Source organism: Lepidothrix coronata, unplaced genomic scaffold (assembly GCF_001604755.1).
Source record: "Lepidothrix coronata isolate B3197 unplaced genomic scaffold, Lepidothrix_coronata-1.0 Scaffold2, whole genome shotgun sequence".
Taxonomy (NCBI): domain Eukaryota; kingdom Metazoa; phylum Chordata; class Aves; order Passeriformes; family Pipridae; genus Lepidothrix; species Lepidothrix coronata.
Window position 1 is genome coordinate 7,453,053 of NW_016690182.1, and position 23,487 is coordinate 7,476,539.

Sequence of the window (23,487 nt, forward strand, 5' to 3'; positions counted from 1 at the left end):
GTACATTGGTACAGATGATCTCTGTGAAGCCCTTATTTCCTTTAAATTTTGTATGTATTGATGGGGTGCAGGCACACACACAAAAATGCAGGACTTTCCCATAAGAATAACTTCTTAAACATTCACTGCTAAAACAACCTGCCATGGTCCTTCTAGTCGTGGTTAACCCCACAACTTTCACAGAACAGAACTTCTCAGAAACTTACAAATAAGACCATTTTCTACCATGAGATAATTTTCTTTGGGAAGTCACATTTTAAATGAAGGTTTTCACCACTCCCCTCTTCCCAGAAGGTATCAGCCACCTCCCCAGGCAAAGCAATGGCAGCTCCATTTGCACTACCAATTCAGGGGGGTTCTTTTGCAGCTGACAATTTGATGAAAATGAAATTTGAAATCCTGTTCATTAATCACGTCTTCCTTCTGCTCACTACTGTGTAGAGAACTATTTTTAAGTTTTTAAGCTCTTTTTCTTTCTCTTTTTTTTTTTTAAGAAAAAGTACAGGTAGTTCAATCAGCGCACGGCGAGATAAAGTTTCTCCAGATTTCCCAAACCTCTCAAGTTATTGTCCTCTGAGATTACAACAAGTTGTTTCCTACATAGCTAAGGCAAGGGAAAAACAGAATTTAAAATAGAACAATAAGCCTCCAAGGGCCCCCCATCTGAAATGAAGACCATGAAGTACATGAAGAACTCAATTTGGGGAGCAACTTGGTGGATCTGCCCAGAGAAACACCAGCATTGCTCCTACAGGATCAAGCCATGAGAAAGAACCACAAAAATTTGTAGGGCAAAGGAGGTTCAAGGAAGGAAAAAATCCCAAACTCCATTCTAACTGTACTACATAGAAGACAAAAGTGCCAATCATTTTTCCAAACACTGTAATCTGAAGTGGCATTTTCTCTTTGTTTTTAATCGAATGGATTGTTTCCCTCCTTAGAACGGGGCTGAACCTTTTAACATCACTGCAGAGTCGAGACACTGCTAATAAATATTTAAAGTCTCAGAGCTTTAAGTGAAAGGAAGGATTTGTTGGATAATATTTCATTTCCCCTAAACTGTTTATTCACCATTAAAATTGAAAATTTTAATTTTATGGGGATTGCTCAGAGAGCTGATTGCTCAGACACTTCCCCACGGAACCCAAGAGCCAGGAAGGTAGTCTATAAATAACTGCCTTGGAAATAAACTTCTGTGAATTCGACATAACCCAGATCAGATTTTCAAGTGTGTTGTAAATTACCCACAGCCAGGGCATAGGTCAAACATATTTACTAGCGTTGAGCTTCTTTCCTCAAATTTACCTCCCAGGAGTATCTGAAACCAGGAGCAGAGAATACAGAGGCCTGAGGTTCAGTTTTGCTCACCTCCAGTCCCAGGGGGTTATTTATTCCCATGCTGACACAGCAGTTTTGTCTCCTGGCCTTGCACTGGTGCAAATAACCGTAACAGCAAGAAGCACTGTTTGAATTTTTCTATTATATTAATGCTGAAAAGATTTTTTGTGATTAAGGACTGCTTATGACTAAGCTGACTTGAACAGTACTATGATAGCCTTAGAGACATGCAGGAGATCAGAATTATATAGGATCAGATATGGGAGAAAGAAAAGAAGAGAGGGATTGCAGCAACACTCCCCCCAAGAGGGGACAGAGGGAGCTGACAGATCTCCTCAAAAGGAGTGAGTAGTGGAAAAGTGGGATAACTTGCTATTTTAGGTGCCATTTAGCAGAATTTGGCCCTAAACCTGCAAGATCAAGATCGGTTCTTGGACAACTTGAGTAAGATTGTGTTGAGTAAGATGGGACACCTTGAAGACAAACACTCGGGTCCCTATTCATTATAGGAAGAGCATATGTAGCATTTGACATTTACCTGTCAAATCAGGATTCATTGCTGAGAGCTGTAATGCTTTTTAGAAGAAGCACACATCACAAACTCTTCATGTTTCCATGAGTTTGACACAGGTTTAAAGATAAAAAGCTGATGTGAAGAGGCACCCATCAAAAACCCTTGGGAGATGCTTTTTGTGATTTCTGAGATAATCCTTTAAGGTTTCAAATTATGATCTAAGCCTGAGCTGTAGAACTCATGAATTTTTTCAGAGATAAGCCTAATTTAGAAAAAGTGTCATATATTAGACATTGCATCTTTTAACTGATTGTATTTCCATGTGAGATATTTCTCTTAAGAAGTTTACAGTAGGCTTCAGCTCAAACAGTTGTATAACCTTAATTGCAAAGAGTACTGGCCAGACCAAGACAGAGAATTTCCTCAGATAGGACAGGAATGCTGCTCTTTAGGATTACTTTGTATTAGATTAAATGCAAAACTTTCAGGGCATCTGCAACTTCAACTAAAAGTTCAGCCAGTGCAAATCTGATGAAGCACCACTGCACTTGGTATCATCACCTCAGGTTGAAGCCCTTATGTGCCCCTTGCATCCTTTTGTCCATCCATCCTCTTACTGTCAAGGCTCCCAATATCTTCTGAATGAAGCATAGGCCTGACTTTATAAGCATGAAACAGAAATGGACACTGAGGTGTCATTTTCCCATTGCACTCAGAGTGTAGGTGTGTACAATTCCCATGGAGTCAACACAACGAGAAAGCCCAGCCATATCCCCAGTGCCTGATCTCTGAGTCTCTGAGCCTCCAGAAGTGTGTCTTTCCTGCAGCTATAGAGTCTGTGATCCCTGACTTGGCAATTCAAATTAGGAGACTAAATTCAGGAAGATAAACCCAAGCTTCTGTGCCTGCATTGCACCAAAGAGTGGAAAACTCACCTGCAAAGAGTCACAACAGATCTTTATGTCAGCAGGTTCCCTCCTCCATCTGGGAGGTGACTGCACCTTACACCAGTGAAAATCACCCCTCTAAAGCAATCCTGGGTTCTCAACTACCATCCTTCCTGAATTTTCAAAGTAGTGCCCAAGCTGTGCCGAGGAGTTTGGCTACCTCTCCTGGTGGATTTGGCTGCAAATTAACCTTCATAGCAGAGCCCTGTTGGCTTTGTGAGAACTGGCAAGTCAGAGCATCCAACCATCCATTAGTGAATGCTGTTAGCAGAAGCACTGCAGGGCACTAGGTCAGGGAACAGAAGAGAAAACCCAAGTAGGTCACACTCACAAGAAATGCCAATTCATTCTTAACTGTTCATCTTATCATACACCTCTGATGGGCCTGGGATTTCAGGAGAAAAATCAGTGTCTCCCCCTGGAGCCAGAGTGGTGGTTTCATTCATCATATGTGTTGATGAGAGCAGACAATGGAGACTGTGAAGTCCCTTTCTCTAAATCTTAACTATCACTGCCTCTTGCAGCAGGTCCAGGAGTCATGGGGAGGGCTCTCATCTTCTCCAGTTCCCTCTCAAGTCAATCAGCTGGAAGGGGTGTTCTAAGATCACATTTATTAAGTAGAGGATAAATTTCAAGTGCCACTGCTTCAAAGTGCCTGTGACTTGGGGAGCTGCCTAGTGGAATCAATTAGGGATGTACATATCAGAAATATCCCTCTGTCTTCTCTGCATATCCTCCCCTCAGATATCAGTGTTGATACCACAGAGAGTTTTGTCCCTAAAGGACAAATTATAAAGACAGTAGAAAGAAAAGGAGCTGGAAAAAGTGAATAGGACACAAGGATGCTCTTGTACAAGTAGAAGATAGAAAATTCAGATGGTTAAGGCAAAGAAAATGAACAAGGGAATACTCACAAATGTTGACATAAAAAATGGTCAAAAGGACAACACTGAATGTTATTATTTTAAGCTTTGCGTGGAGTTAAGTGGAAGGGCTTTGGCTATGGTGGTGGGTTTGGATGTGCTAGCTGAGACTCCTTTCACCCCAGCTTTAATATCCAAAAATAAAGTTTGTCTGATAGTGTGAGCTGTCAATTGAGCCTGCTTTTCAAGAGAAAAGGAGAGAAAGAGACACACCTCCCTCCTCACATCAGAGCAAGGCAAGATTAATCCTTTCCTGTCAGTGAAGAAGGAAACAAGCTGAGCTGGATGCAAGCCTGGGGCAGGACAAGCCTCCATCCCACACATGTGCCTGGCCTGACAGGGGTTGTGTCATCTCGTGCCAATACACAGTGTCAACCCAGCTTTGCAGCTTATATTTAATTTAGTTCTTGCTCTATACATTGATGTTTGAGCTTGTTAATCTACCTGACCCATCAAAACCTGCAAGAGCTGCTGCCTCCTCTGAGCTTTTTCACTGCTTTATCCAGAGTTTGAAGTGGAGATGGTGAATTCTAAATTTAGAGTGACTTCAGCAGCACGCAGCGTCTACTCGTGCTTGCACTCCACTGTCTGAAAAGATGATGACCAAACCAAATCCAGATTTCCTTTTAATCTGGCCTATTTTAAATCAAACTGCAAAGAAAGATACTAAAGCTGCTACTGTGAAACGTGCTGCCCCATGAATTAGTAATTGTGTCTATCTTCTACATTGGGGATTTTTTGCCTGTGTTGCTGTTTTCTTACTGCCACTCAAAGTGAGGAGCTTTTATTTGAATGAGACTGTTTCAAAACATCTTTACACTCATGTAGAGTCAGGGACTTATTTACTTTCTGACAGTTATTTACTTCCTGTAAATATTTCACAGCCACAGGATCTCCCAGATGAAAGCAGAGTTTGCTCTGTGCTCCTGTTCTGGAGTCTAATTAAAAACGGAATAAAATGGGAGGGACGGAGCTAAAGTGCTAACTGCCATGGATGTGTCTAGGGGAATTCAGCAAGGGAGCCTGCTTCTTGGCACAACTATTGAAGCATAAAAACAGAGAAAAAATGCCCAACACAGAACTGAAAGCCCTGAGATGGATGAGAGGAGAGGCTTTCAGGGACAGGAGAGCCGACACTGCTCCTGTACAAACTGTCTGCTGCCATCACTGAAAAGTTGGTCCTTGTTGCTATTTCACATCACCAAAGCCAGACCCCTCCTTTGGCTTCAGTACCCCTCACACAGCACAGAACTGAAGTCACCAGCAGCATCTCCATGTGCCTGCATCCCCACCAGCCCAGAGCCACCACCACAGGAACAAGGCTTCTGCATCCTGGAAAGCTGAGGGCACATCCTCACCTGGGGTAGGTCACTAATGTCACTGATGTACAAATACACCTTAGTACCTATAGAAGTTATAGGACTTTTAGCAAAATTGGTACTTTTAGCAGAATTGGTACTTTCTCCAGCATGTTAATCACTACAGCAGAATGTTTGGCACTGCAAAGGACTCCATGCCTATGCTACTTTTATATTTGGATAATTTCCCACACTCACTGCTCCAGAAAAAGCCAGGGACTTCAAAGTGATCAAATAAAGAATAAGAAAACAAAGATCAAGCATTACTTTCCCTGGCTTTTTTTTTTTTTTTTTTTTGTCAGAAATGACTTGTTTGCTGTTGGTTAAGGAAAGATTACTTACCACAGCTGTGTAGAGGGCAAGGATAAATTGCTAAGGGCTTTGAGTGAGGATTTTTCACTTAAAAGAGTGCATTTGGAGACAAGGGAGATTATGAAAAATCCTTTAACATGATCCTCAAGCTATCAGACTGTTTAACATTATTGATCAGTGCAGCCAGAGCACATTTTAAAAAAAAATCTATCAGATTAAAATGGAAATAGATTTCTTGTTCTGATTTCTCATAAACTTCATTTCACTTTGCATCAGGGATCTTCTCTGAAAGAGGAGCAAGTCCCCAAGCCAGAGGTGGTGGCCCTGCCAGGAATATGCTGCCCTACATCTCTGCCAGCTCATTCTGCCTTGGACACAAACACAGGCCCAGCAACCACAAGTGTGTGATGGTTCTGTTTGAACAAAAAAAGGGCCATTTTTCAATAAAAACCCTAAACCTAACACCTCAAATAAAAAGAGACATCTCCTAACAGCTCATTGCTGCAGGAATCCTATTTAATAAGAAGGAACATGATTTGGGTGTGTTTTTTAAGTACCCTTCTTTTTTAATACCTTCTTTATAAGTCAAAATATATGCAGATTTGATTGATGTCATCCAGCTGAAGAGCAAAGCTTTCATCTCCAAAGTGCCCATGATGGGGATCACAATTCTGTGGATTTTGTGTGCAAAATAAATAAAAAGAAGGACTTTTCCTTCAAATTAGTACCCCAGAAGTTGTCAGCAATAGTAGTAAACAATAGAAATTATTTGTATTAATAGCTATGTTTATTCTAATGATGTTGGCATTTTCTGTGAAGATTAGTTGGCAATAATGTTGCAAATACTATTACAAGGGAAATATGCACTATAAACCTAAAATAATTTGACTGACCTATGTTCTGAAGTAAAATATTTACGGTAATGAGATTCTAATTATCCCTTGTTATGGCAGACCATTCTCCACACTCCTCTTTATTGATAGGAGATGTATTGTTTCAGCATTTTAACTCAATTTATTTTCTCACATTTGCATTTTCTTATGCATGGAAAATGAGAGATGATCATTACCTTCTTCACTTTGCATTCAATTTACATCAACAGCACATTACCTCATCCTAACTCATTTATCTACCACAGAAATTTGATAACAAAAGCTACTGTCAGTGATGAATAAAGATTGTTTCAAATGAAGCAAGAAGAAACAAGATGAATTATAGGTTTCAGGACCTTTTGTTTGCTCAAGAAAGGGAAGATAAAGGATTTTTTCCACCTAGGCAACACGGATCTCACGAGGCTTTAACTCACATTCAGAATCTTCTATTTACCTGCAGCTGATCAGTCTGTGTTGTATACAAAAGTAACTCCAAATACCCATGCAACCATAAATGTCTCTCCCATTTGCTTCATGAAGGAACATTCTTAATTTTTTGGACTGAGTGCACAGAACTTATGGTTCATAAGCTCAAGCAAACACTTGAACAACTACCCAAGGATTATTGTAACCTCATAGAAACTAATAGCTCTCCAGCCTGGAAGACACTTCTCTGGGTGGTGTTTGCCTGCTTGTGAACACTCACAGCACCATGAAGCACACTGTGGGATACCCTTGCACTGACAACAGCAGAATATCCATCTTGCTTTGCTGGAAACTAGTGAAACCTACCAGATCCCCTCTTCCAGCTCCCCTGCTTTAACAAGCCATCAGAGCCTTGAGGTTCTTGCTGCTTTTCCCAAGCCTAGTACTAGAGCTAAGCCAATACCAAAAGGCAATAGCATAACCAGCACATTACAAATGGAGTTCTGCTTTAAAACATCTCTGTCTAAGACTTTTTGGTAGCTGGGCAAGCCCCAAATGTGCACAGGTACAATGATGGATTCCAGTTCTGCCCTGTGCATGGTGAAGTGGGGGGAGAAGCAGAAACTTGGAAGCAGGTTTTGAGGAACAGGTTATTGGTGGAAAGCCCACAAGCACTCCCTGGAGTGGGAGGAATGATTTTGTCTTACATTCCTTACAGCTCCCCAAAGGAGGGAGGTCAGGGGGACAGTTTTGGCTTTTCCAGAAGTTTATGTTTCATTTATCTATTTTTTTTTACAATAATCAGTGTTTTCCCAAAAGCAATTACTCACCTTGAAATAGGTCTTCATACTGAGGGAAAGTCAGAAGAAGGGAAGAGATGGGGTTTAAAAGTTGTAAGTAACCCTCCACTAAATATGAATGCTTTCATGCAAACCCTCACCCTTTCTTTTCTGTATGAAAACCTACTATTTTTCCTATTTCCCTCATCTTCCCTTCCTTTGAGTGTACTCTTTGGCCAGTGTGGATCAGGAGCAGCCTGTAGACCTACCCTGGGCAGAGGCTTCTCCACAGCCAGGAGCCTGCCTGCTCTCCCTGCTCCAGAATGTCACTTCTCAGCACATCCCTACACCAGCCAGTGTCCAAGCCACCGAGTAGCAGGTTCCTTCCTGCAGCCTCAGGTACAGGACCTAGGAAACTCCCTATGTGTCCAGGGTTTGCCCCAGCAGACCTGGATAATGGACCAGTCACCTCACTTCATCCAGGTTTTTAATTAGGTAACCCATCCTGGTTGACACAGCCTTGCTCCAAGGATGCCTGGTCTCTGAGAGGGAACATTATCTGTAGAGTCATCTTCAAGGGAATTGCACCTGCTCTTTTTGATGAAACATGGACTGTGGTGAAGTCTTTGAAAATGCTACTGTTGACTTTCATATGGTCAACATCCCCTGGGTAGGAATGGGAAATTCAGTGCTTTAAAGAAGTTCTCTGAAGCTCAATTAAGTTATTCTTGAGCTACACTCAACCCCTACACATGGCAGTAATATCCCACACAGCAGAAGACGAGCCCAAGGACTGCAAAAACCTGGCTTGTTTCTTGCACGTGGACGTGCCCCCTCCAATAGCACCCAAGCTGTCATTTCAAGCTTCAGCAATGGCACATCTGGGGACCTTAAATTAAAGGGTTACCCAGAGTCAATAAACAGCCACTTGCACTTTGGAACTATTGACTGAGCTCCACCACACGAACAAGTTGTCAGCGAGAGGTCTGGGCGGTGGGAAGAAGATGGCAAATATCCCCCTCATACTCTTCATTTGTCTTCTGGCAGCTTGTCTTGGTGATGAAAGTACAGGTGAGTCCATTTAAAACCTAGAAAATCCTTCACTTTTGGGTACTGGGTGTTACAGACACTGGCAAAGAGAGTTTGTCACTTGACAGTGGGACAGCTTGTGCAGTCTTATAAGAGAGGACAGCTCAGAGGGATTGCTGCATTTCATAGCTCCTCCTTAAAGCTCTGGTTCTTTTCTTGGGAATGAAATAATAGTTTTTATGCTGATTTTACACAGACTGTGTCACAGGGATTAATTTTAAGAATGGAATTTTTCTTAGCTTTTTTTTGCAGCTTTTAAGCTTTCAGAGCTTGATTCAGCCATTTTAGAATGCACACACATACACACACACAGAAGCTAAAAAGGGGAGACAGTTGCTCACGGAGTAACATCCACACATCTTTGTGCGCCATCACTTTGTCCTGGAGTACAAACAAGTGCTCACATCCATAAAACAGTCATTGGATTTGCCACTGCAAGGATTGTTTAAAGCTAAGCCCAGCGTGAATTTAACAAAGACTGTAAGATGCAGCCAAAACTGTAGACAAGATAGAGCAGTTGATGGATGTGGGCAATCACACATAGTAATGCAGGCTGTTGCTTGATTTATCTGTAGCAGCAACAGTTCCAGCAGAGTCTGGTTCACATCCAGTGTGAGTTCTTGTTTGCTGCAAGGCTGGTCTTTCTTCTTTCATTAAAGCATTGCTAGTACCAGGTTAAAAAAAGGTTCTTTCCAAAATGTTTGCTAAGCAGTGAAAAGTGAGCAGAACCTCATATTGGTACCACCACCCACTCAGGTGTACCCACTATAAAATACAGTACTCAGCTGGCAGGACAGGTGTGCCCCCCCCAACACTTGGCCCAGAGACTCATCTTACCCTATCAGATACTGGTTCAGAAGCTGGTAAATCATGTGTGAGTGTATTCTTAGTGTGAGGATGGTCTCCAGCCAGGTGAGCGCCATTCCTGTCACCCCATGGCGCCTGCAACCTTCAGTCCAAATCAAGTTTTGATTGTAAAGCAGCATGTGGGATGAGTAAGCAATGGAGAAAACCTAGAGGGATATGAGGGAAGGTAAAACTGCATTCATTAAAATGAGTTCCCTCCATTAAATGGGTTAATTACAGCAGGTGCCTGGCACATCCACTGGGAAGAGAAGGAGCATGCCTGACACAGCTGCCTCACTCCATGCAGGGTAATGTCCAGCTGTGCCCACACCATGTTCCCTGGGCACTGAGCACGTGGGGAGCCCAACAGGGTGACAAAACCAAAGAAGGCTGCTCCATCATTCCCACCTGAGCCTTTCTAGCCCAGCTTGGGGTCAAGCTGGAGGCTGAAGCCCATGCCAAGAGGAGAAGAGGGCAGGTCTCCCCCAGCCAGGGTGTGCAGCCACACAGCTGGGAAGGCCAACCTAGGTGTACATTCATGTCCCACACGTAAACCCTGAAGCTGGGAAGGGACCAGCAATGTTTAAAACAAGCGTGAAGGGACCAGCAATGTTTAAAACAAGCGTTGCTTCATCAGAGGTCAGTGCTTTTCATTTTAACAAAAACCACACTGGCATGAGGAAGGCAGAGGTGCAACCTTGCTGTACAATGACTAAAAGCTGTTAGTTCAGTCTCTTGCAGAAAGATCTGACAGTGAAGGGGCTTGTTACACTGTCAGTGGAATGGTGTCAATCAGACCAACCTGCCTGGGGCTCATGAGAGCTCAACAAAGCTGAGGACCTGAAGGCTTTGTGAGGTTGGGGTCTGCTCTGCATCGGGTGCGGGAGTTAGCAATGAGATGGGACAAGTGGCTGGTACTCACTCCTCACTCTCCTGTATGCCCACCTGGCTGAGCTCACGCTCTCTTTAGCCCTCAGAGGGGTCAGTCCAACAGGTACCCAACCCCCTACCAGCACAGAGCCCTCAGATGAGGGCCCGTGTCCCGGGTGGCCACCAGCAGCTCCAAGAGCTGCTCTACCGTGCCATCTGGTGACAAAAAGGGACACGCTGCGAGTGCTAAGGGAGGGTGGAGAGAGAGGAGAAGCTGGGGAAGCAAAGTGGGGAGCTCCTTTGGGCGAACAACGTGTTTTAAAGCAGTGGGATGGGGTAATAAGTCCTCAGCAGAGATGGGGTTCTCTGAGAAGGGAGTCAGAAGCAAACTCTGGCAGGAGGCTGCCACAGGATGGCAGCTGCTGTTGTCTCTGCTGATGGGACGCATGGCCCAGGAGCTTGGCCAGCCCATTGAAGGATGCACGCACCCTTGTTGACCTGACAAAGCCCAGGGGGTGAGGAAGGCTCATGCCACCCTTTCTGTCAGCAGGAAATGGTGGGACCCAGGCGCATGGGCAAGGAGGAGGAACAGGGAGAGAAGTAAATGGCCCGTCCCTTCCAAGGGCTGCAGCTGCTTGCAGAGGCAAATAGCCTTTCACAGCCAAAACAGGCAGAGGCAGCTAAAGCAGGACAATTTCTGCATCCAAACAAGACCTCACCAAGTAGCAGCATGAAAAAGCCTACTATTTTCCCCTCTCAAACAGCTTATTCCAGTCTGTGCATCTGTAATAGGAGCTACACCCTCTGCTTTGGGGTATTTTAAGCATCAAACTTCAGGGCTCCCAATCACTGTCTTGCTGTCAGTCATTTCTGTCTATTGACTATTTTGACACTTGATTCTCCAAATTTGATGCTTTGGATTGCACTTAAGTTGGGCATCAAAGAAACATCAGGTAGATGATAACACTCAGGAAATGTCCTTGGCCATGGGGCAAGAGGAAGGTGGATGCCTGAAAAGGGCTTGCCTTCTGGTAGAACAAAACCCTGACAGTCCATCCCAGCTGTACCACACGTGCTGCTCTCCAGCACCTATTTCTGTTCAAATCGCAGTCTTCATCGAGAACAAAGAGGCAAGCTCAGTTCTGCAGAGGCAAAAACGAGCCAACTCAAACAGACTAGAAGAGTTTATTCCTGGGAACCTCGAGAGAGAATGTATGGAAGAAAAATGCAGCTTTGAAGAAGCCCGAGAAGTATTTGAAAACCAAGAGAAAACGGTGAGTGTCACTGCTGCAAAATGGCAACACCTTGTTCCCCCCTGCCCACACCTCTACAAGCCCTTCAGGTGAGTCCCAGAGGGGGAAGAGGAATGAACAGCAAGGGGAAAACCTGCAGGGCCAAGAGCAGCATCTGGCATGGCTGATTCTCATTCATGATCCATCTCTTGGGCTGGGGAACTGCTTTAAAGGCTTTGTGGGTCACTATTGGGATTATGGAGGGTGGTTTCTCTGCAAGTCTTTTCCTTCAGTTTTGGAGTCATCCCTGTACTACTTCAGCCAGACAGTGCCCAGAAATTAGAAAACAAAGGAAACTTCTTTTCTTTTTTTTTTTTCTTCCCTTTGCAGATGGAGTTTTGGAAAACATACGTTGGTAAGAGCTGCTTTCTTCCTGTTCAAATGATTAATATTCATCTCTCAGTGCATAAATAGCAGATGTTATTGTAACATATGTATTCCAGCATCCAGCAACTGTTATGTCTCAGAGCCATGCACCCTAAATTCTGCAGCCACCAACAGCCTGGGTCTGTCCTGTTGGTATAGAAATGGCAAGCCACAAAAAAAAAAAAAAAAAAGTCTTAGCATTTACTTTGTTCAGATAGGCTTTTTGGAACAGACCAACATTCCTATGAATGGAGGCTCTAAAGACGGGCTGGGCTGTTTTGAACTTGTTATGACCAAAATAGCCAAAAAAAAAAAAAAAAAAANAAAAAAAAAAAAAAAAGTCTTAGCATTTACTTTGTTCAGATAGGCTTTTTGGAACAGATTTCCAAAACCTCACGGAACAAAACCAGTTCACACAGACCACAGGATCCGTTGAGCCCAGGTCACGCTCTGGGCTTCTGCTTTCAGCTGTTATAGAGTAAAACACCACAGCAATAATTAACACCCCTTCAGCAAACAGCAAATGCTCTGTTCTCAAGCAGAGGTCTCCAGATAAGGCCCAGCCTCATGAAAGCACAGCGTGAATCCCTAGAAATGCCATATTAAAGTGGAGCCTCGACATGATCACAGCGAACAGCTGTTTGCAATTCACACCATTGCTCACAAACCCTTTCTTCACTGTTTTCTTTTTCCTTTTCAGTCTCCACCTCCAAGGACTCCTCAGTCCCTTAACAAAAAGATTTCAATGCCCACTACAACATCTGAAACTAATTTTAAGGACATTTCAATAAATGAACTGCTTCGTAGATTGGCGAAGTGCCCAGAACATCTCACTAAAAAGTCTTAAATAATTCAGATTATTCAGTCCAGACTATAAAATAAAAAAGTTACATTTGCATTGTAGGACTGTCCTCTGAAAAAACAGCTGATGAAATTCAACACTAAGTTTGTTTCTCTGCCACAAATTAGCTCATAAAAAGTAAGGAATGCCATATATTCCTCTATCATCTAAAGTGCCTGATTTACTGTTCAGTTTACAAGCTGCTATTCCCAACATGTGTAGCCCACAGGAGCTCATCCCTTGCACAACATCTAAGCCCCAGTTGCCCTCACCAGGGAGCAACAACTGCAATCCTCACGTTATGTGCAACCCCCAACACCATAACTTAGACAAGACAAAACCATTTTGTTCCTGTTTGCAGTTTTACATTTCAACCCATTCCTGAAAGCACCATGAACTGCCACACTTACTGGCAGGACACAAAACTCAGCAAGGCCTTCCCCTTCCTCTGTGTCTTGGCATAAGCATTTCAAAGGGCATTCCCTGCCATTTAATATCACCGATTTACTCTTTCACAGTGTTAGATCACCAGTTTTGCAATAGTGAGTATTTTTGTTAAAGTTTCAGCTTATCAGCTGTAGGCAACTGTGAAAATAAAAGCTCTGACATGGAAGGGAAAATCTCGACCAATGAATAGTAGTACAAGACTGAGAAAGAAAGAGCAATGATGAAGGTTCTCAATCCTAATGCACAGAGAGGTCTCCAAACCCAAATGGACGGATCCAAATTTTCACAGAACAGACAGTACTGTTAAAATAATCCAGATTAAGATACTCTAACCACTCTTGAGGAAGCAAACCTTCTAAATTTGTCTGTCTAACCTGGCCAAGACACGAGGTCCTGTTGAGATGTTGCATGAGGGTGACTGAAGAGGGGTTCTACGGAAAGGAGCAGAACTGACCCACATAGGACAGGGTACACAGTTAGGACTCTGGGTAAAGAGCCGATGATGTTACCCCAGCGCTGACATTGTCAGCACACTTGGGTGCCAGGATCTGACTTATTTTTCCTTACAAAGAAGGAAGCAATGCAATGTCTTGCTCAGCTTTAGTAGAAGGCTTGCACAGAGCAAGGCTCCAGTACATGACTGGCATGAGCCATGGTGGACACTCATATTTGTTAACTCTCCTGTCTTCTCTCCAAGATGGAGATCAGTGCAACCCCAACCCATGCAAAAATGGAGCCGTGTGCAAGGACGGAATAAATTCCTATGTGTGCTGGTGCCCAGCTGGGTATGAAGGCAGAAACTGTGAGATAGGTATGTACTGGGGGCTTATCCAGTGATTGTTCTGCTCTCCTTGAAATCCCATGGGATCAAAGCGGGCGCAGAGTTTCATCCTACTGAGGAGTGTTTCAGGCACATTTTGCTTTGGGCACTGCAGAAAAGCATAAATTGAGCCTGTTGGCAATGGGATTGCAGGGGGACATGCTTGGGGATACAGGAGCAGATATTTCTGTCCTCTCCAGCCCTTGGTCACGTCCCAGGTCCACCTCTTCTGAGCACCTGCTCTTATGCAGGGTTCAATGGAGACTCAGGCTCAAGGTCTTTTGTTCAGCTGTGGCTGCCAGTGCAAATGTTGACAGACAGACCTTCCTTTATCTTCCCAGCACAAGCCTTTCTGGGGCTGTCAGTGTTCAGGGACAGCATTCTCACCCACTGAAAGCAAGAGTTTTCCACTGACCCCAATGGGGTCCCCATTCTCCCACTCCCCCTCTCCATTTCTCATGCCAGGATGGACAGCAGGTGCTGAGCGGGACAGGATTATCTCAACCTCCTCTCCACAGCACTCCACTGAATTCATAATTATAATTATCAGCAGCAACCTTGATTCTGAAGGCAAACAAAAGGCAAATATTTTCCTGATGGGTTGAGGAGTTTATGAAAACCAAACAGCTGATAATTTAAGCAAGAGGGATATTCAGCTCTTATATTTATAATATAATCAGGGGCTGTGCAACTTGCATAATGTGCTAGACTCACTGCACTAATAAAAGATTCTCTTTCTAGTTGTGATTCTGCTCTGGCAAGAGAGGAGTGTACGTTAAAAAGAGCATTTCAAAGCTGCATCAAATTTAAATAGTCTCATTGCAGATTTCTTGTGGAAGTGAGACAGGAGCAAAAATAGAGCTAGAAGTGAGGCGTGAAGAGAAGCTCTGTAAAAATAGTAAATGATGGCATTAAAATGGCTACAGGAAGGGAGGTGTCCTTGAGGAAGTAGGAGTGGAGTTAATCTGCTGTGAAGTTATTTGAAAACTCACTGAGAATTGCAAGGGCCTCTGCGGATCAGTGGTTTCGCACCTCCAAGAGATGGTGTTCCCTCCACAGAGGAGTGAGAGGTGGGGTGGGAAAAGGCAGGTGCAAGTCATGGGAATCTTGCTCTGCCTCAGGCTGGGACATGTTTCATCAAACATCCAGCTGAAATAGGTCTTCCACGTCAGGCTGCCACGATTTATTGGTATGTCAGGAAGAACATAAGGCTTTGTTGGAGATTTCAACTCAGAGCCCAGTGATAATCCCAGGACAAAGCCCTGCTTGGGTTCAGGGTTTGCTCCCATCTGACACATGGTGTTCTCTACAAGCATCCACACTGGGACTGGATTGCTGTAAGCACAGGGGGAGGAAAGCAGAACAACAGCAGGGAAATCACGTGGCTTGTAACCAAATATTTGCAGGAGTCCCTCAGGGTCAGGCTGCCAAATTTCAGAGAGCACGCAGTTGTTGGAGGCAGGAGACTGTGCCAGGACTCTGGGGGCCTTGTATAGGTTCCTCAACCCGCCTTCTTGAAGAATTGCCTGATGCTCCTTCATTATGAGCAGGGATGTGATTTGGAAGGATGATCTCCTTACAGACAAACGTCTGACCAGTTGTATTTGGAAAAAACTCTCACAGTTTCATTTTAATTCCTTTCAGACTTCACTTGTGCTATCAAAAATGGAGGCTGCAAGCACTTTTGCAGTCATGACCCACCACAGAAGGTTGTGTGTTCCTGCGCTGCTGGCTATAGACTTCATGAAGATGGAAAGTCCTGTGAACCTACAGGTTAACTCTTAAACTATTTTTAAGATATTTAGGTTAAAGTTTTCAAGGTCTTGCCCTGGATTTAGATACATGAATCTCATAGAAATGCAATATCCTGTTGGAAACCAGACTTGTTTTCCTGCTTAGCAAATGTAAACAGCCTGACCTGACCCTGCACTTTCCCAAAGGCAGATGTGGGGTCAGGCTCAGAGGATTCAATTTAAACACCTTTTTTGTAGCCTATGTGGGTAGAGAAGGAGGGTAGTTGTCCAGGAATTTGTTCATAATGCAAATGTTTGTCTTAGGTGGCTGCTCGCACAGACTACTCTCCCACCTGCAGCCACATTATATTTCTAGATATGGATCAGTAGTTTTCTGGAGGCAGAAAAGTGATGTTCAGCTATACCAGCATCCATTCAGCCAGAGCTCACTCCCATGTTCTTCCAATAGGAGCTACTGTTTGGTTACTTCTACGCTGAGGATGCCTTGGACTTTTTCAGAACAAAATATGATCTTTCTAACTGTAAATCCTTCTGATAGTCCATTTCATGGCTGGTCATTACCCAGTTAAAATTATCTGAGTTGGGTGGATACAAGTAAAGCTTTGTTGTGGTGTGTCCTCCCAACAGTGTGTATTTACACCCAGAGACCCTCAATAACAACTAGTCAAACAAGGTGGTTTAGCTGTGGTATCAAGTGGGGTGGAAGGGAAAAGCTTCATAAAGGCCTAAAGAATAGCTGGTTCTTGCTATATTCCCCAGCTTTACCTTGCTTCTGAGCTGTTACAATAACTACACAGACATGTGCAGACCCAACCCACTACAACACAGCAAGTTAATTGGGCATGAACATCTCAGAAACACATCTGGCAGAGGAGAGAGGAGACTTTGCAGACAAATATTTTGTCATATAAAGTCAATTTAACATTTGATGCTATCATATTTCTAACACCTGAGTGTAACAGGTTTGCACATCCGAGCTTGCATGCAGGCACCTACACAGGTGAGATAGTTTGCTAAGATCTGACAGCTATAGCCAGGAACTCTTTGAGCTCTTGGAAGTGCTGGCTTTCAGGAATCAGTGTAGGAAGTATCTTAGGCTGGGAGTCCTGTTAACAGAGATAACTAAGATCTCAGGCCTGTGTTGCCCAACATGCTGTATCATTTTCACTGGACCAGAAAGGTTTACTGTTAGCAATAAGATCATCTTTCAGGTTGGGTAACTGCCCTTCCTGCAAAAGCTTAGCTTTTGTTGGCTCTGAAACCTTCATTTCCTGGCCTAACCTCAGGGGTAGCACTTGCCATCACTCAACACTTATTTAAGTCCTGTTCCTAAAGCAGGCTGTTTAACAATAAAGGATGAAATCTCCATAGGCCACATTCACATCTGATTTTACACTAATGTTTGCTCAGTGCTGTCAAAAGCTTTTCAGATGAAAGACAATGCCTGATGCTATTTACTATTTTGACTGCCACTATCAGCAGGAATTCAGCACACATTGCATAGGAGAGAAAGGGAAAGAACTCGTCTGAAACAAGCCTGCAGATGAGCTCTTCATTAACAGAGAAAGTCTACAACCCTAGAAAGAGTTTATTAATGTTTTCCTCACCTTGGTGCCAAGCAGGATTATCTGTACAATTGGCAGATCTTATTTCCTGTCCTCTCCCAGCTGGACATTTATTGTTCTGGAGTCACTTGCCATAGAAATGCCAGCCAAGTGCCCAGCTGCCCAACATGAGCCTCCCAGGTATGCACCACAGTATCCCACCAAAAGAAGGCACAGCTGCCCCAGCCTGTCAGGCGTGCATTCTCAACAAACAAGCTTTTTTCATTTTTAAAACTGTTCGGATGTCATTTCTAAAGCCCAGAAACAATTTATGCTTTTGCTACTTTTACATATTACCCGCACTGCGGCTCAAAGGCACAGGCATGTTTGCACAGGGTCAGCCCACTGACATGTGTCTCCCATGTCAGTCCAAAACAGGGTGCTGAGATGAGGCAGCATTTGCCTTCTCACCTTCTCCTTCAGTTGCTGTAACTCTCAGGATGACACAGCCAGTCATAACTGTGACTGTTTCGCTTGCAGTGCCGTATCCCTGTGGGAAGATCACGGCTCCTGAAGCAAAGAGCAAGCTCACCCGATCCATGAACACCTTTGAGAATTGGAACATAACCGGCGATGACCATGAGGATGCTCAAGACGAGGTGCTCGACAACATCACGGAAACCAGCACTGCTGCCACCACGAAAATCACACCGATAATTAAGGAGGGCACCCGGGTTGTCGGCGGGACAGACAGCATGAAAGGCGAGGTGCCTTGGCAGGTACCAGCTATTTCTGCAACCCTCCTGTAACCCTAGCAGTCGCTCTGCTAACTTATTTCTTTCTGAAGGCAGGATCATCTTACTTTTAAATACCCAAAGCCCATCTCTGAAGTTAGAATAGCACTAGGTCTCAAGTTTAACAGGAACACAGTTTCTTTCTGTACACGGTTTTATGTCACAGCAAAAAAAGTTGCCTGGATGGGGGTCTACCCTGGCAAAAAAGCCACAAGAGCTTTACCTGGTGGGGCACAAAGGATTTGGTTTTGAGCTACAGCAACAAATTGCCCAGTAGTCCATGAATTTACCAAAATTAGGCTGAAGACTGAGGAAGCGGAGCTTTGCAAGGAACAACACAGCTCAGTTTTTAGCTCCATCGGTTTCAGCAGATCATAGAATCATAGAACGGTTTGGGTTGGAAGGATCTTAAAGATCATCTAGTTCCAACCCCCTGCCATGGGCAGGGACACCTTTTGCTAGTTCAGGTTTACACAAACGCATGGGTGTGATATCCTCCTGCTTCCACAGGTTCTCCTGCTGGACAGTAATGGTGAGGGCTTCTGTGGCGCATCCATCATCAACGAGAAATGGGTGGTGACAGCAGCGCACTGCCTGGAGAAAGGCCTTGACATCTCTGCTGTGGCAGGTGAGCACCTCAGGCAGCATTGGGACAGAGAGCAGGGGAGGGACATGAGACAGGACTTGCACAGGCCAGGCCAAGGCATTGCACAGAACACTGATCCACACCATCCTGGTGGGCAGCAGCGTGGCACAAGTTGCTATAGGGCACAAGGGCCCCAGTTGCAGGTTGCAGAATTTCATCAACCTGGTCCCTGCAAGTACCACCACCTCTGGTGGGAGCAGTGAGCTGGGTCTAGCCTTGGTCCCAAAGCCATGGAGCTGCTGGACCAAACTGTATACACAGTTCAACCTGACCACAGGCAAGCTCACCTGAGCCAGACATCTAGGATACTTTAAAGCCCTATGGATTTCAGTTAAAATTCTGCCTCGTGAGCTGGTGTGGTGGATGTTTATCTCTACTGGCCACACAGGCCTCACTGGAGAGTTCTGATCTTGGAGATCACACTACATTTTCATACAATTCTCAGAGAACTCTCAGGATTTGTGTGGCTGCTTCAAGAGGAGCATCAGTCACCTGACTACCTCCTTGCAAGGAAAAGATGACTACTTTTGCTCCTAACTTTTTAAAAGTAAATAGAATTTATGTATTGAGGTAGAGAAACCGGGCTGGCACGTGGGAAAGTGTGCTTGTACAGCAGGATCTCTGGGGACTTAAGACACAGGCCCTGTACGGAGGCTGCACAACAGGTTATGCTGCTACTTAAAAAGACAAATGTGTATCTACTTGAAAAATGGTGTTTCCCCCTGACTGGTGGCACCCAACTGTGCCAGACCTCCTGCTAGGAAGCCTGCTGATAACTCAGCGTGGGGCCTTGGTGAGCATCAAGGTGCCACATTTCATAGCTGTGGCAGAATCAGCTTCCCCAAACTATTTGTTTCTTCCCTGTATAAATATTTACATAGGTTACACCAATAGGTACAGGAGGGGGACAGTGACATGGTTAGTAATTGCTACCAGCAGTACTGAGAGGAGGCATGGAAGATCCATGCTTTCTGTTGAAGCACTATGAAATGTAGTAGTGACAAAAATAACATTTTATCTCAGTCTTGACAGACTGAGTTTATACCTCCGCAAACGAGCTCATCAAAAGGGCTCCAGCTGCATCTTCATCTTCCATGCTAACAAGGTGAAGCTCCTGAGTGTGCCTGGCTGGACTTTGGAGGCTTACTGCCACGGGGCTGGGCACTACTGCCAGGTCCTGGCAGGATGAGGCTCACAGCTTGCACACAGCTTTTTTTGCTATCTATTTCCAGGCAGTTTTGCTGGAAAGCTGAGCACAAAGTCCAGCCTTGCACCTCTTAATGTGGAAAAGCATAAAATGCCCAACGCAGAAACAGTTTCCCCCTAAAAAGCACATTTCCACCTCGACAGAAGTTTTGTGTTTGCTGCACATGCATGCAAACTGCCTCTCCTTTCAGGCTCTCTCCTGAACATCGCACACTCCCTCCATTTAGGATATGTTATCAGCCAAGTCCCCTTGCTCTCCCCTCATACCACTCTGCGGCACTGCTGGGTTTCCAGGGCAGAATTTTGGCCAGACAAGTCAAGAAAGCAAAATATGGTTGTGCAGGGCTCCAGGGACTATTGAATTTGTGCCTGCACCACGTACACAGCACGGGCAACGTCAGAGTTCTTCACATCCATTTGTGCTTTGTATATAACATCTTAGGAGGCCCAAAAATCTATAGCAGGAGGTGGGAGAGGCATTTCCCTCCCCTGTACTTCTTTGCCTCTCCACTTCAATCCCTGAAACACATTTTTAGGTCCCCAGCAGTAGCAAGCAGCTGTAATGTAAGAAAAACCATCTGAAAGTCTCCCCCACATCTGTCTTGCATTTACACTGTACAAACACAGCCTGCAAAGGAGCTGACATTCACACTCTGCCGCAAAACAACCCCTCCCAGAGAACATCGGCACATCGGCAGCACCAGCCACCCCTCCCACCTTCGCCAGCATTAGCGTGACCGCAGAAATCCACCTCACCTCTCTCGCAGGCTCCGTGCTGCTCCTCGCAGGCAGCCGCAGCAGGCACAGGACACGGACAGGGCCAGCGGTGCTGCAGATATTGTTTAGAGGAGACGGTATATTCTGGAGATCACAGCAGAGCGTGTAGAAGCCCCGCAGCAGGGGTTAAACGCACCCTGCGCCTCTGGGGCTGCGAGAAAGCAATCGGGAAAAGTCATCCTGCTCTCCAGCTTTCAGCACAGGCAGCACGCGGGCGGGAGAAGGGATACAGCTACAGGCAGACCCAGATCTGCCCATTCGCCGACCTGAGACCACAGAACATTTTCCTTTCCCTCTACCTGTTACACAAACCGGGAGGGGAGGTAACAGGCTGCCGCAACTCAATCACAGGAACCTGAAGCTGCCGGCAATGATTGCGAGCAGCTGAGCCTCGGGCGGGCGGTGGAAACTCAGGCACCTGTGAGCACCAGGATGTGGCATTTTGTAGCCTCCTGCACCCCATTCTGCCCCGTGGCTGTGTGGTTTTAGAAAAGGGAAGGTCAGGTTTCTTTTCCTAATAAATTATCTATTTTAAACCAAGATTTTTCATCAAGGGGCTTTGTTGCCTTTGATACAAGAACAACATCCCCTCTTTGAGAGTGCTAAATCCCCAAAACAGCCACATTGCTACTAACTCTGGCAAAACATCTGGATCTTTGGCACATGATTGGACGATGTGTGCCTGGTGTCACACCAGTGGGTTCAGGTTCTGCCAGCTGCAGGGACAGAGGAGGCACTGCCGTGAGGAAACCTCCAGCACCCTTTGAGAAGGAGCAAGTAGCCTGGCCAGTACCAGTCTCCCAGCAATCCGAGGGCTCAGCTCTTTGCAGCCACTTGGCTGGGCTGGGATTGCATTGGCATGGCCTCTCCATGGCATGATCACTGGTCCGGCCACGGAGGGATCAAGCCCAAGTCACACTTGTCTCCGCAGGTGAACACAACACTCGGGAGGATGACCACACAGAGCAGCGGCGTAAAGTGGTGAAAGCCCTTCCCCACCCCACGTACGACGCCTCGATCAACGAGTACCACAACGACATTGCCCTCCTGGAGCTGGACGAGCCCCTCGTTTTCAACAGCTACGTCACCCCCATCTGCCTCGGCAGCCGGGAGTTCACCAATGCCCTGCTGAAGCAGGGCACGGGGACGGTGAGCGGCTGGGGCCGCCTGCACTACCGTGGCCGGCCGGCCACCACCCTCCAGGTCGTCAAGGTGCCCTTTGTTGACCGGCCGACCTGCCTCAAGAGCACCTCCACCACCATCCTGCAGAACATGTTCTGTGCAGGTTACCCATCTGGGGGCAAGGACACCTGCGAGGGGGACAGCGGAGGGCCCTACACCACTGAGATCGAGGGCACCTGGTTTCTCACAGGGATCACCAGTTGGGGTGAGGAATGTGCCAAGCCAGGCAAATATGGCATCTACACCAGGGTCTCCAAGTATGTGAAGTGGATAAAGCAAAACACGAAGCTCACCTAACCCGAAGGAGTGTTATGCTGTGCTGGGGAGGCTACACTGTGCTGGGGGATGGACTGGTTAGTTGAAGAGAGACCCATAGCAATCTCCATGTTTTTGAGAAATCACTGCAGTTTAATAAACATTTCTAAATGAAATAACCTCTGCTCTTGGAAGGCAAAAGTTAAGAGAACACAATGAAAACATGGTAATAAAGAAATAAAAAGCCCTTTTAATGGTCCATGACTGTATTCCTGAATGCACTGGAATGCCACACAGCACTGTGGGCAAGGGAAGCCCAGCAGGCACTGGTGCCTCAGACATCAGCACCCACCATCAACCCAGTAGTAGGAGTCCATGAGGGAGGTGAACACGCACAGCAGTGCACCCACATTGCTCTTGGCCAGATGTTTTCACATGAGCCAGGCTGAGATGGATCACAGGCAGCAGAAATGCTCCTCCTGCTCTAGGACAGCATAAAATTGACTGCAAAAATTACCTAAAATATGTATAAAACTCATCTAAAGGTAGTGGTAGGCTTTATGCTAATGTTTTCTGCTGAGCCAGGTTAGGATTATAAAAAGAACTGCTTAGTGTCCTGGTGTTTATATTAATCATGTTAAATTAGAGACTGCAGCAACAGGCACTGCTGGTAGTGACGGAGACTGTGTTGCCCTCCTCAAACAAGCTTGTGGGACGTCCTCTGAGCATGGACAGCTTGGGACACCCCAGAGGCAGACAGTTCCCTGGGAGACACCTGCCCTATGCCCAGGGTGGGCACTGGCACTGAGGCACAGGCAAAGGGAGGTGGCATTCCAGGGAAAGGTGATACTGGGCAGAGGTCCTTTGTCAGGGCGATTCAAGTGGGTTTAATTCAGTTCCCAGCTTCAAGGGAAGGGAATAATCCCAGAGGAAGGGAGGTTTACCTCTGATCAGTGCTGGTTCACCTTGTATCTCTTTCCACAGAAAAATCCAGAGGTGCATGGGGAAACAGCATGGCCTTTGGGAACTGCACTAGGATGCCTGGCATGGGCAGCTTGTGCACAGGCTTTACCACACTGCAGGCACCATGCATGGGACACACATGGGACACACACATCCCTAGAGGCAGAACTCACTGACAAGGGTCTCCTCCCTCCCTGCTGGAGAGATGTGTCCCCAAGACCACTTCTCTCCCACCTGGAAAAGGGCTGTTGTTTCCCAAATAGCCCCCGTGGACCCACCCATGAGCACAGCCCTGTGGTCCTCAGCGCAGAGGTCCCTCCTGGCAG

At 45.6% G+C, this 23,487-nt stretch overlaps 1 protein-coding gene across 1 annotated transcript; it reads left to right on the forward strand.

Annotated features, from left to right (window-relative positions):
- The first annotated feature begins 8,405 nt into the window (after positions 1-8,405).
- F9 (coagulation factor IX) lies at positions 8,406-22,457 on the forward strand. Its single transcript, XM_017817300.1, has 8 exons — positions 8,406-8,540; positions 11,385-11,548; positions 11,897-11,921; positions 13,918-14,031; positions 15,685-15,813; positions 17,879-18,117; positions 18,643-18,760; positions 21,693-22,457. Exons 1-8 carry the CDS (start codon positions 8,474-8,476, stop codon positions 22,238-22,240), a joined length of 1,404 nt encoding a protein of 467 aa, XP_017672789.1. The 5' UTR covers positions 8,406-8,473; the 3' UTR covers positions 22,241-22,457.
- Positions 22,458-23,487: the final 1,030 nt, after the last annotated feature.

Bases quoted from the DNA above. Each gene is read 5' to 3' on its own strand.
- F9 (XM_017817300.1), top strand. From the start codon at position 8,474: ATGGCAAATATCCCCCTCATACTCTTCATTTGTCTTCTGGCAGCTTGT. The intron at 8,541-11,384 runs GTGAGTCCATTT...TTCAAATCGCAG, and splicing joins TCTTGGTGATGAAAGTACAG to TCTTCATCGAGAACAAAGAG. The intron at 15,814-17,878 runs GTTAACTCTTAA...TTTCGCTTGCAG, and splicing joins AAAGTCCTGTGAACCTACAG to TGCCGTATCCCTGTGGGAAG.